The sequence below is a fragment of the Pelmatolapia mariae genome, linkage group LG20 (genome assembly GCF_036321145.2).
Source record: "Pelmatolapia mariae isolate MD_Pm_ZW linkage group LG20, Pm_UMD_F_2, whole genome shotgun sequence".
NCBI classification, from domain to species: Eukaryota; Metazoa; Chordata; class Actinopteri; order Cichliformes; family Cichlidae; genus Pelmatolapia; species Pelmatolapia mariae.
Genome location: NC_086244.1, coordinates 31252594 through 31265199, shown reverse-complemented (window position 1 = coordinate 31265199; position 12606 = coordinate 31252594). Strand labels below are relative to the sequence as shown.

At 41.4% G+C, this 12606-nt stretch overlaps 1 protein-coding gene across 1 annotated transcript; it reads left to right on the top strand.

The window, feature by feature from the left end:
• The first annotated feature begins 5959 nt into the window (after positions 1 to 5959).
• actr5 (actin related protein 5) lies at positions 5960 to 12369 on the top strand. The gene is made up of 9 exons (XM_063464044.1): positions 5960 to 6346; positions 6542 to 6780; positions 6895 to 7064; positions 7315 to 7532; positions 8483 to 8647; positions 9074 to 9178; positions 9400 to 9539; positions 9753 to 9885; positions 10963 to 12369. The coding sequence occupies exons 1-9, from the start codon at positions 5963 to 5965 to the stop codon at positions 11284 to 11286; spliced, it is 1878 nt and encodes a 625-aa protein (XP_063320114.1). The 5' UTR covers positions 5960 to 5962; the 3' UTR covers positions 11287 to 12369.
• The last annotated feature ends 237 nt before the right edge of the window (positions 12370 to 12606 follow it).

Below are 12606 nucleotides of genomic sequence, written 5' to 3'. Positions count from 1 at the left end.
TCATTCTTCCACAAAATGGAGGCTGCCTGGCATCACGCGTGGCACTTCCATAGTGCTTGTAGCCTATCAGTTGCCCCCTCCTCATCACTGCTGCCTGGATGACAAGCACAACAAGCATAAAGCTGCAAGCGCTGTGCACGGACAGCAGCACAAAGTCACGTCTCGCCTCCTAGAAGGAATGGACGCCAGTGTATGTGTGTGTGTTTGAAAGGAAAGAAAGTAGAAGGGGATGGATTTTTCTCTGTGTGTGGGGATGTGTGGATAGTATGGATGCGGTTGTGTGTGTGTTACCAGTGGTATGTAGTCATGTGTGTGTGTGTGTGTGTCTGAGAGGGTGATGTGACCCAGATCTGCTTATTAGCATCAGGAGGAAGGGGGCGGCAGTCACTTAGAGCTTTGTGCCTGAGCAGTGAACTGTGTTCGTGCTTCAGTGACACACCATCATACATCATACTGTAACCCCCCCCATCACTCACTCACACACACACACACACACACACACACACACACACACACACACACACACACACACACACACACACACACACTTTTCTTCATCTTCCTCCCCGACATGTCTCTGCTATCCAGGAAATAATGCTGCCCCCAAAAAACATGTTATCTGATTATCTGTTTACATGTCCTTATATTTGAGAGAAAAGCTAAATAAAAAGTGTATAATAATAATAATAATCAGCAGAGCTCCTTTGCTGGATTTGCACAATTTCAGTCTTCAGCATTTTAGTGGTTTAACTGAGTGTGTTTGCCTTTTGTGTGCATTCGCTGTGTTTCAGTTTCACAGGATGTGAAGTAGATGAAGTGTACATTTGCACATGGTGGGCATAATGGTTACAAAAACAAAGTATAAGAAACTGCAAGAAGAAAAGATGAAGATAAAGAAACGATTCTTCCATTTTAATACTTGACAAAACATCTTTTTTTGCATCTCGTGTCTCATTTTTTGCCACAGTGGGTTCCATTTCCATTAAGATAATGCAGCGGATGGCTGATCTGAATGGAAGCCGACTGGGACGTACAGTAGCTCTCATGTGCAGGTGCCCCACATATCCAGCTGAGGCTTTGCCTGGTCAGCTGAGAGTAACAGGATGGCAGACGGAAACAATCCAGGAATTTTACTGGTGAAATAACAGATCGAACAGCTTCAGCTGATACTGCGTGTGTAAAAAATAAAACAAAACAACAATTGTAACATGTATTTTAGTTTGCACACAGACTGAAATGGCTCCGGTGGTTAGAGCCAGAGCTTCAGACCAGGGGGAAAAAATCTTGTGAAAGGCAATTATATTATTCTAGAGAGGAGTTAAAATTCTTGTATTACGAGATTGAAGATATAGACTTACCCAAAAAAAATCTGTATGTTTAATAACAGATCTAATCCGAGAATCTGGCTATAATAACTCAAATATAAATGAAAATATGAGCGCATGAATTACCCTCACACGGTGAAGTATGACCTCTAGTGGTGAAAGGCAGGTATATTTATGTCACTTTTTCTATAAATGTGGCTACAAATCGTGGTAATGTGCGTCTCTTTCTGCTCCTGCGTTCCAGCACAAGTTTCCAACATTAGTACAATTTAAACATCTACGCTTGTCTGCTACCACATTCCCACACATTTTACCCTCTGTTTTTCGGGACCCATTTCCAAGGGCGTAGATTTGGTTTTGGCATTGGTGGGGATGGATGATTCAACCACCGAACCCTGCCCTGTTTCTTTCTCCCCCCCCCCTTTTTGTCTTTGGTTCTTGATAAAAAAAGGAGAAATATACTTGCTTACATATGCTATTCTACATGCTTTTAAACCATTTAATTTATATTTATATAATTTATATAACCATTTATATGTGAATTATATAATGTTAAATTACTATTAAACAAATGACTAAGTATTTTAGACTTTAGCTTACTTCAGCCATATTCCATATAAATCAGGTATCATACAAAAATAAAAATAGAGTCATGACAATAAAAGAATATGACTTTAAGGACTTAACAAGATTACTTCAGTTATAGTACACCAACATCTCTTACACATTAGCACTAAGGGAACACTGAATGACCTGGTGGTTTTTGTCCATAAAACTACTCATCTGAGATTACCACAAAGTAAAAGATCTCTCAGCAAAATTACGCAACATTTTAGGCACTATTGCCCATATCAAATCAGTGAGCTGGGATTTGTTATTCTAAACATGAACTACTGTTACAGCAACAGACATGGACTACTGGTGCCCCACACAACAACTCAATGTCCACTATGTGAAGGAGGCAAACACATGCCTTCTCCTCTTGTTAACTGAGATAAACTGCTGGCATATTTGTACATCTATACTATCCAGTGTCTCCTGGTGAACATGGCATACAGCAGCATTGTTTAATCTCATTTGAGTCATTGTTAACCTTAGCCATGTTTTTAGTCTTCTGAGAGCACTGAAGCTTCTTTCAGCCTCAGTACATGTGTTTTATCCTCAGATTAAAATTATTATGTGCTTGATGTGCCTCACCTCTGGCCCTGGCTCTTCCCATCTGACTGCACTAGAACATATTGCCACCTGATAAAATAACACATTGATTCGTGCCATATAAAAAGTGAGACATGACAATTCAGATTCTTTGTCAAATATACACTAATGAATCAATTTACATCAGCAGCCTAACAATTGTCATGATAATAAATACTAGTTAATCTATAGCACCAAAACATCAGTCAGTCACCTGTGACCTCGCCTCTTCACCTCTGTCCGAGCTACAACATGGCAGAGCTGCCTCTGTCACCTGATAAATGACAGTGAGACATTCCACATACATGCAGTCACACATGTGCTTCAAATACAGTCATGAACCAACAAGTCATCATCCAATTTCACCTGCGATCTTGTATCACCATTACTCTCTGAGCTTTGTGTTGGTTCTTCTGTCACCTGACAAATAGGACATACATGACAATAAGAATAAAATGGGTAGCTGCTTCAGTGTTTCTGTCAATTTGTGCAGATCTTGACTCATCAGTAATGTTTGTAGGGTGAGTGCATTTTTAAAACAATTTGTGCAAACTGCACTACAAGGTGGAATATTTGCAAAATCATGACTACTTCATGATATTTTGTCTCAAAAATTAACGCTATGAATATGTCAGTGCCATTAGGATGAAATTATTGTGTCACCAACATTTTAACGTTAGACATATAATTTTAACAGCCTCTGTAAACGAATATCCTGGCTTGCTCGAGGCGCCGTTTTCTCTGACAGTTTCAATCAAAATTAGAAATGCTGCTCTGAGACTGAGATAACTAATAGTGCTGCCTGTTGTGCAGTTAGTTTCCAAAACACGTTATTCATGGTTACGTACAATTTTAGACTGATGTGGGCCAAAGCCTAGCATAGCCTGTAACGTTATTATGACGGACACAGTTTATGAGTGAACTTGAGTTTAAGTCACTTACAGGTTTCTTTGATAAATACTTTCTTATATCCAGGTTCTTCCCTTTTGCTGCCATCCTCCTCTCCTCCTTGCAGGTCCTCGCAGCGCAGGCTTGCCGCTGCTAAAACTAAACAGAGCTCCCTGAATGGCACAGCCAATCACATTGGCCATATTTGTCACATGAGGTAGGACTCCAGTAGAGAACGTAATTTAACTCTTTCTGCACCGCTGGGTGACTGAGACGTTGACAGATCGTTTTTTTTCTTTCTATCGGGTTTGTTTTTCTTTACTCGAAGAGATCAAATTATTGGTGGGGACAATTCAATAATCGCGGGATATTGGTGGGGACATGTCCCTTCCGTCCATACCAAATCTACGCCCTTGCCCATTTCTCATTCCCGCTGGAAATCAGGGATGGGACATAACAAATACAGCTTTACATATGCGGATTATTATCAATAAAGATGTCAAAAAGACTCTCCGCTCAGGGAGCCTCAGTTACATTAGAAGACAGGACGCTTTGGAAGATGATGAAAGGTTTCAGAACATGATCCCTTTTGGCTTTATTGGTCAGGACAGTGCTGACAGGAGACAGGAGGGTGGGGAGGGAGCAAAGGGGGATGACATACAAGAAATAACTTAATAGATCTAATAGTAACAGAAGAGGAGACCTGTAGAGTGCGTGGACCCAAGAGGGATTGGAGGACACAGTAGACATAAAGTTACAAATGCAACACAGAGAGCAAAAGTGTGCAGTCTAAACCCGAAAACGTTAGCAGAACTTAAAAAATAATGCAAAAGATTGCCTCAATTGCATTCGGTACTGCTAAATTTAAAAGCTCAAGTAGATTCGTTCAGCTCAACAGCATTTTCTTGGCCTCCACCAATAACCAACTGTACTATTAATATTCAAGAAATGTTAAAATAATTCTCTCAAAAAGAATATAAAATGCTAAAGACATGATATGTACTTATCTCAGTTGCAGATTTGATTAATTAAACTGTAAACTGTTAAAACTCTAAAATTCTAAATTGTACATACACCACTGTCCTGGTTCTGTTGTTGTTAACATTTATATTCCAAACAATGACTATCAGAAATTTCTTGTAGTCCAGTTATTGCAACAAAAAATGATATAAAACAACAGCCCAAAACAAAACTTGACACTGTGCTCTGATACAGTTATCCAGATTCTTGAGTTTCTAAGTTGGGGAACAGTTTACCAGCTCCAGACTTCTGTGCTCTAAATGAATACAGTGTTATTCAGTCCTTTGCTAATAACTGAAGTAGCAGATGTAGTGCATAGATCACTCTAAATATTACCAAGAAGTTCATCAGCAGTTCTTGCGAGGTCACTTTAAAGGATTTCAAAAAGGAAGGAAGGAAGTCACATGATAGGGTGAGGCAAGGTCTCACAAAGGCTTCACCCGAAACCTCTGCTGATAATGATCCACACCCCTTTTCACACCTTGGCTCATGTCATGAGGCACATGATCAATAGTGGGTCAATGACCATCTTAAGGGACAACTCCCACTAGGGCTTAAATACCTGGGAATCTCCACTATTTGGTCTTAACTGAACTGAACTGAACTTAACTGAAGAAGCTGTTTGGATGAGAGGTGAAAATTCTTCAAGAAACTCAAAGAAGTCCAGTCGCTTTTCTTTCCAAGCTCCTTAGATTACTGTGACCTGGAACTGAGAACCTACACAGATGTGATGGGTCTTGGTGTTTACCCTACAGCTCTCTGAAACTCTATACGGGGTCTTTTTTGTAGATAAAATAACTGCATTTCAAAAATAAATTGTTGATCAGGAATTAAAAATAATTTAAATGTTTTAATTGTATTTTGTTTATATTAGCTAGACCAGCCATTTTCAAAGTTAAGAGTGCTGTGGCCCACTTAAATTCAGAAAATCCCCTGGGGCTCACCCAATCTTAAATCTTCACTCTAAAAAAAAATACAAGAAAAAGTGATGAATTTACTTGAACATTTTATTCAAAATATATAACTAATACAGGCTTTTGGCTATAAATTGCTCATACTACCCAGTCATATACACAGTTTTAAGGCTAAAGTGTGACCCACCTGCCACTGGGACACAAACTTCGAAACAAGAGCAGTAAATAAGAGTAAAGAGTAATATCACAAACTAACCACCTCCTATTCTCAGATTTAATTCACTTTGTATATAAATACAATGGATAGATGGATGAATGTAACTGTACATAAATGGGGCCCACCTGCAGTACCTTGCTAGCCCACCAGGGGGGGGCGTCTCATATTTAGGGAATCGCTGAGCTAGACTATTAGTCTTATGCTTTTCTCCATTCGGATTTGTCATGTATATTGTGTGTGTGTGTGTGTTTTAATCGATGTTTGTTTCCAATTCGTATTGCTAAAATCACACACTGTCTATGAAAATGTTATATGATAAAAGTGATTTAAAAATCTGTCAGGAACTGTAAATCGGCGACACCGAGCCTCCAGTCGGCTGTATTTTGCAGTTACACATTTTCAAAATGGCTTCCAAAGAAGGACCGGTGTGTCAGATTTTCTCGTTCCAGGACTGGAAAGCCTCCCCTGATCCGATTTTTGAGCTCCCCGCACAGTATCTGACCCATACACCCTCTCCTATAGTGATAGATAACGGCTCCTTCCAGACCCGGGCCGGCTGGGCGGCTCTGGGGGCCGAGCTCGACCCTCCGCGGCTCCTGTTCAAGTCGGTGGCGGCGCGAAGCAGAGGCGCTGCCCGCAGTGAGACCCAGATCGGTAACGACATCCCCAATTTGGAGCCGCTGCGGTGGCTGCTGAAGAGCCAGTTTGACCGAAACGTGGTGGTCAACTTTGAAATCCAGGAGCTCATCTTCGACTATGTGTTTACACACCTGGGCATCACGTCAGAGGTGAGCGGAAGTTAAATCAGTCATTTTTAAGTGAAACGTTGGTTTGTTTGAAGGTTTTGTATCTGGAGTTCAGGATTAATTGAACAACTTAACTCCCGGGATATTTTCTGCTAGCTGTTTATAGTCATATAAGTCACGTGGACACCCAGACAATACATCAACACCACTTTATTATTTTTATTATTATTTTTGCAGAGTAGTGTGGATCACCCCATTGTGCTGACAGAGGCGCCCTGCAACCCACTGCACTGCCGCCAGATGATGTCAGAGCTGCTTTTTGAGTGCTACAGCGTCCCATACGTCTCCTATGGTGTGGATTCCTTGTACAGTTTCTACCACAATAACAATCAAAGGAAGCTCCAGTCACCACACACGGGCATCGTTCTGTCCTCAGGTTACCACTGCTCACACATCCTGCCGGTTATTAATGGCAGGTGAGGATCAACAAGCATAAATGAATGATTTATATACAGCTTTTACTGTTTGCTCTGCTTTCCTGATTTTTATCACACACCATAGTTTTAGTTCTTATGTGGTTTTTGTTCAAGGTTGGATGCTGTGAATTGTAAGCGTGTGAATGTGGCTGGGAGCCAGGCAGCGTCCTACCTGCAGCGCCTCCTGCAGCTGAAATACCCAGGTCACCTTGCTGCCATCACACTCAGCCGCATGGAGGAGCTGCTGCATGAGCACAGCTACACTGCTGTGGATTATCATGAAGGTACAAATATATCCATGGACATGTAACTACGCATTTTTTTTTATGGGACAGCAATTAAATGCTTTAGATTTATGATAGCTGAAGAATATTTAAGTAACATCAGTAAAATGCACACAGTGAGTTCCTCCTCAGAACTACTAGAGAAACAGATGACTGTGAATAAAAGGAGTGAGGAGCCAGCACAGAGATGCATGCATGTGGTTTCTCCTCCCCTTGACTTTGCATTTCCTCGGTGCTGTGTTTTTCACAGAGCTGGAAAAGTGGCGCAGCCCAGAGTTTTACGAGCGGGAAGTTCACCGTATGCAGCTTCCGTTTTCGAGTAAGGTGCCGGGCGGCTGTGTGAGTGTAGAGGAGCGGCAAGAGAGACGAGCTCAGCAACTTCGACGACTTCAAGAGATTAATGCTCGCCGCCGAGAGGAGAAGCTGCAGCAGGACCAAGAGAGGCTGGACAGACTCTTAGCAGTACAGGCAAGGACCTTATTGGACCTTTTAAAGTTCACAAGCACAAGAGTCGTCTCTCTGATGGCTGATTCCTGTCTTATTTATCAGTCAGCCTTTTTTGTTTCTCTCATCTTTTTCCATTTTTTTAAACGCCTACCTTTCTATATTTCAATGGAACTGCCAACAGGAGGTTTGGATATTGTTTTTAGGCCGGTACATGCATGCATACTTATAGTAGTTGTAACGGTAGTGCAGTGTTGACAAACAACATGATTTCTAACATAGCACCTGATTGGCAGATAAAATTTAATTCCATTGCACTTCCACTGGGATTGCGGGAATCATTTACAACACCATGGGTGACCAAGCAAGAGCGAAAGAGAGTCGCAGAAAAAGAAATGCATAATTTAGATGTTGGCAGTTACACTGCGAGTCAAAGACGATTGATTGATTGATTGTTCCAGCTGAGGACGGAAGACAAGATGGAAATTGGCAATCAGTAATAAACACATCAAACTGCTGAAGGCAATGTATGATTTTAGTTATTCTATGGTGTAAATCTGAGTTTATGTCTAGTAAGTAAATCATTTTTACTTATGGATGACCATAAGCAAAAGAGCTACCCAGGCATGCATCATCAAAAGGAACTACGGCACCAGCAAGAGAAGACATGAAGATATGCTAAGAAATTTGTACTCTGTGGGCTCAAAGATAGTTTTTTGTTTCATTGAAAGCTCAGAGAACTGGTTGTATTGATAAAATTGTGCAGGAAAAAATTAGTGAGCTAGTGAGTTCAGACTTTCAATGTTTATTGTTTGGAAATGGAGCTAAAAAGTTCAAAAAATATGTAAAATTCCATCTGTTGCCTCCAAATGAGTTTACTCTAATTCTGTTTAGAGTTTATTCATCCTTTCTCAGTATTTCACCTACTGATCATAGAGTAATGTGTGTGTGTGTGTGTGTGTGCATGCGTGCAGGAGCTGCTGGAGGACGGCCTGCTGGATCAGTTTCACAAGAGTCTGGTGGAGCTTAACATGGATTCAGCCGAGGAACTGCAGTCGTACATCAACAAATTGCAGCTCGCTGTAGAGCAGGGTAGACAGAAGCTGCTGCACAGTGATGGAGCAGAGGGAAAGGCGGAGGTAGGTGTTCTGCCATCAAGTTTAAAAAATAGAATTCGGTTGTACTGACTTGTGTTTGCATGTGCTGTGCCCACATTTCCAGGCTCTGTGTCTGAATCAGTATTTGGATCTGTAACTGCTTTTTGGTAGAAAGGTAAAGCAGTTAATAGAAGAATGCTATGTATGACCTGAGCATATGACAGCGTTAGCACTGTATCCATAATGAGATGGTTATGTAAATAATCCAGAAGAAGAGCTCAAGTTGTCAAATTACAGTGAAAATGACTACAGAGCACAAGTGAAATTGAAATGATCCAATAATTAATTAGGTGTAAATGTCATTATCACGACTGTGCTGCGAGGCTCTACAGCATCTGTGCTTGATTGCTGCGGTGGATGTAGTGCTCCTGACACAAAGCCTGAGGCTGTTCTGTCGCTCTCTGTCAGGTGTCAGAGCTGGAACAGCCGATGGACGAGACAGATGGAGTGGCACTGATGGATTCTGACTTCCCCGAGGACTCGCTGCCAGAAAAACCTGCTAATGTGGTTCAGGTAATGGCACAGGATACCTGAATGTCTCAGAGACATGTAGAGCCTCATTAATGCTGTGCAGGGAAATACCTGCTGCGGTCATGTGTGGCAAAATGTGTAGAAAAACTTCTAGTAGTTTCTGAGCATAACTTTGCTATTGCAACATTTGAAACATGTGGTGGTGTCAAAACTGTCATAACTTCACGTTAATGAAGGAGAACTCCCCCCCCCTCCTTCTCCAGCCCGTGTTTAACATGGCGGAGTACCACCAGCTCTTTGTGGGGACGGAGCGTCTGCGGTGTCCAGAGATTTTGTTCCAGCCCTCGCTGACTGGAGAGGAGCAGATGGGACTGATGGAGACTCTGCAATATGTTTTGGCCAGGTAATGATGGGATGTAACGGTTGTACACAAAAGCACAAATATGCAGAGAAGTTGTATAAACACATAACCTCATCCTGATGAAGTTATTACAAGGAGCCAGAAAATGCTATGTTATATAAACATTCTTTTATTATTATTTTTTTATTAGTTTTTTACTGATGGTATTTATTTTTTTGTTAATGATGTGAACTTTGATGCTTTAATCACAAATAGGTACACTCCAGAGCAGCAGGAGGCGCTAGTGAGCAATGTATTTCTGACCGGAGGGAACATGCAGTATCCTGGGATGAAAGAGAGAGTAGAGCGAGAACTGCTGGCCATGAGACCCTTCCAGTCACAATTCAAGGTACAGCCTGTGCTCTCCTAAAACCCTGTTATGTTTACTTTGTCAAAAAATCTGAAATCTTTTTTTGATAAGGACAAAAAAAATCTAATATAGTTCAAACAGTAACCACAAAAAACAGAAAACAAGAGCTTTCAGGTAAAACCCTGGACTTTAAGCTTTCGTGTTTTCTCTGGAAAAAAACTTGAACATTAACGGAACGCAAAACGCCACAAAAAGGTCGTATCGTCTCTTTAAAGCACAGGTGTCGAACTCCAGGCCTCGAGGGCCGGTGTCCTGCAGGCTTTAGATGTTTCCTTGATCCAACACAGCTGATTTAAATTGCTAAATTACCTCCTCAGTATGTCTTGAAGTTCTCCAGAGGCCTGGTAATGAACTAATCACTTGATTCAGGTGTGTTGACCCAGGGTGATATCTAAAACCTGCAGGAGACCGGCCCTCGAGGCCTGGAGTTCAACACTCCTGCTTTAAAGTCATCAGCTCAAATATTTTTCTAAAGTTCACCATGGGATGTGACATAAATATAAATGATCTAATGTACACTCACCGTACACTTTGTTAGGTACACCTGTTCAACTGCTTGTTAGTGCAAATATCTAATCAGCCAATCACATGGCAGCTACTCGGTGCATGCAGGCACTGAAGTTCAAACCTAGAATTAGAATGGAGAAAAAAAGTTTAAGTGATTTTGAAGATTGTCCCGCCACAGGGATTGTCCCACCCAGCCATCACTAGAGTTTACAGAGAATGGTCTGAAAAAGAAAACGTATCCAGTGAACGCCCTCCAAAATGTCCTGAGGAATGTTTCCAGCACTTGGCTGAAGAATTAAGGCAGCTCTAAAGGGGAAAACGGATCCAACCCAGTACTAGCAAGGTGTACCTAATAAAGTGTCCAGTGAGTAGCCAGCCATGTAAATAGTGCATATAGTTAGATATGAAGCAACAGAGCTTGTTTCAAAGTAAAGAAGTGAGTTATGGGAACCGTTATGGGATAAATGACTCCAGCTAAACTGTCCGGTCCTTTCAGATGCTTTGATTATTGTTGAGATCATCTGAAGGTAACCTAAAACTTCTTCATAGGTGACCATGGCGTCTTGTCCGGCCTTGGATGCCTGGCATGGAGCACGAGGCTGGGTGTTGGAGCACCCTCCTGGAGCAGGGTCGGAGGGATGGATCAGCAGACAGGACTACGAGGAGAAAGGAGGCGAGTATCTGAGCGAGCACTGCGCCTCCAACGCTTTCGTTCCCATGAAGATCGCTAAACCCGCTCGCCCTGCTGAGCCACCCGTTACAATGCAAGCATCAACAGAAGCTCCTGCTGCCACCACCATGGTTACGTCAGATCCGACCCCGTCCTCCTCCTCTACTAGTGCTGTTGCTGATGTTACCATGGTTACCACGTGAAGCAAACCTCTCTGATATCCCCCCGACGTGTCCGAAGTTCAGGAATAATTTCAGGATGAAGTGAAGGGTTTCACTTTGTCCTCTTTCCTTCAGCTCGACTCCGATCGTGCTTTTTCAACAACCGCCAGAAAGCTGCTGTCAGTCCTGCTGAACGCTTTGGTCTTTGAATTCCAGGCGCTGGGAAAAAAACCCCCCCTAAAACGAGCTTGAGAGAGACGGGAAATGCATAACTGTAACTGTATCTAAACATAACTGTAACTGAATCAGGAGTATTGTACACTGCTGTTCTTGGTGAAATCACAAGAGTTCATATTGAACAGGCATCAAATGAATGTTGTTAAAGGCCAAGAGTATTTTTTGTATTATTGTGTAAATATAATTTTATTTTGTATGTCTGTGTTTTTAAAAAACAAAACAAAAACATTTCCCCTCTTGGAGACCGTTGTCTGTGTTTTGATTGTCAAAGAAATCGGATGTTTCCCGTCTTCTGTCCCTTCTTCTCTCCTTTCTTTTCCCGTTTTCTAGTTAAATGTTCAGTTTACTGAATGCTCACACACATTCCCTCAAACACCTCTAGTGCTATTTATACATGCAGCTAGTCTTAGTTTCTTTTCCCTAACTTCAGTGAAAACATTCTTTCATGCCAGCTTTAATTCTTTGTCCTGTAGGTTTTTATCAGAGGAATCCTTTTTGAGCTCTAAGTCACAGATTACAGAAAGTCTGACCAGTAATTCGACCCTGGAACATATAATTACTGTTGTGGGTGCTAAAGTGATTAGAGAGCATGAGACCACATAACATTCTCATTTTGAACCAATGCCCTCAGGACGACTTTGCAGGGCGCCTTTAGGTAGCCAAAAGGTGTATAAGGGATCATTTGTGCCAAAAGCAATTAGCATACTGAGTTATAAGACTCTGATGTATTTGTACTGAAGTTTTATGTATGCATTTGTGTGACGGTGGTCTGATTACTGCCAGTATTTTTGAATTGATTTGTGACTTGGTGACTCACACAATTTTCTGCTAATGTGGAGAATAAAGTTATTCTGTTCTAAATGCCACCAGAACAATGTAATAAAATATTTTCGGGTAAAAGTAGATGGGCTCTTTAAATGTAAAAAAATAAATTAAATTGTGTGCTGCAGTATATTGTTCTACCACTAGATGGCACAAATGAACACAAAATCTTACTCTGGCTTCACTATTATACAGTTGCAAGCAGTATTTAGTGTTTTGTACTAATAGTTTATGTAAGCCGCCTGAGAGCCAACTTATCAGCCAGACTGAAGGAGACACATCCTTACCACAGATTTCCTTTAA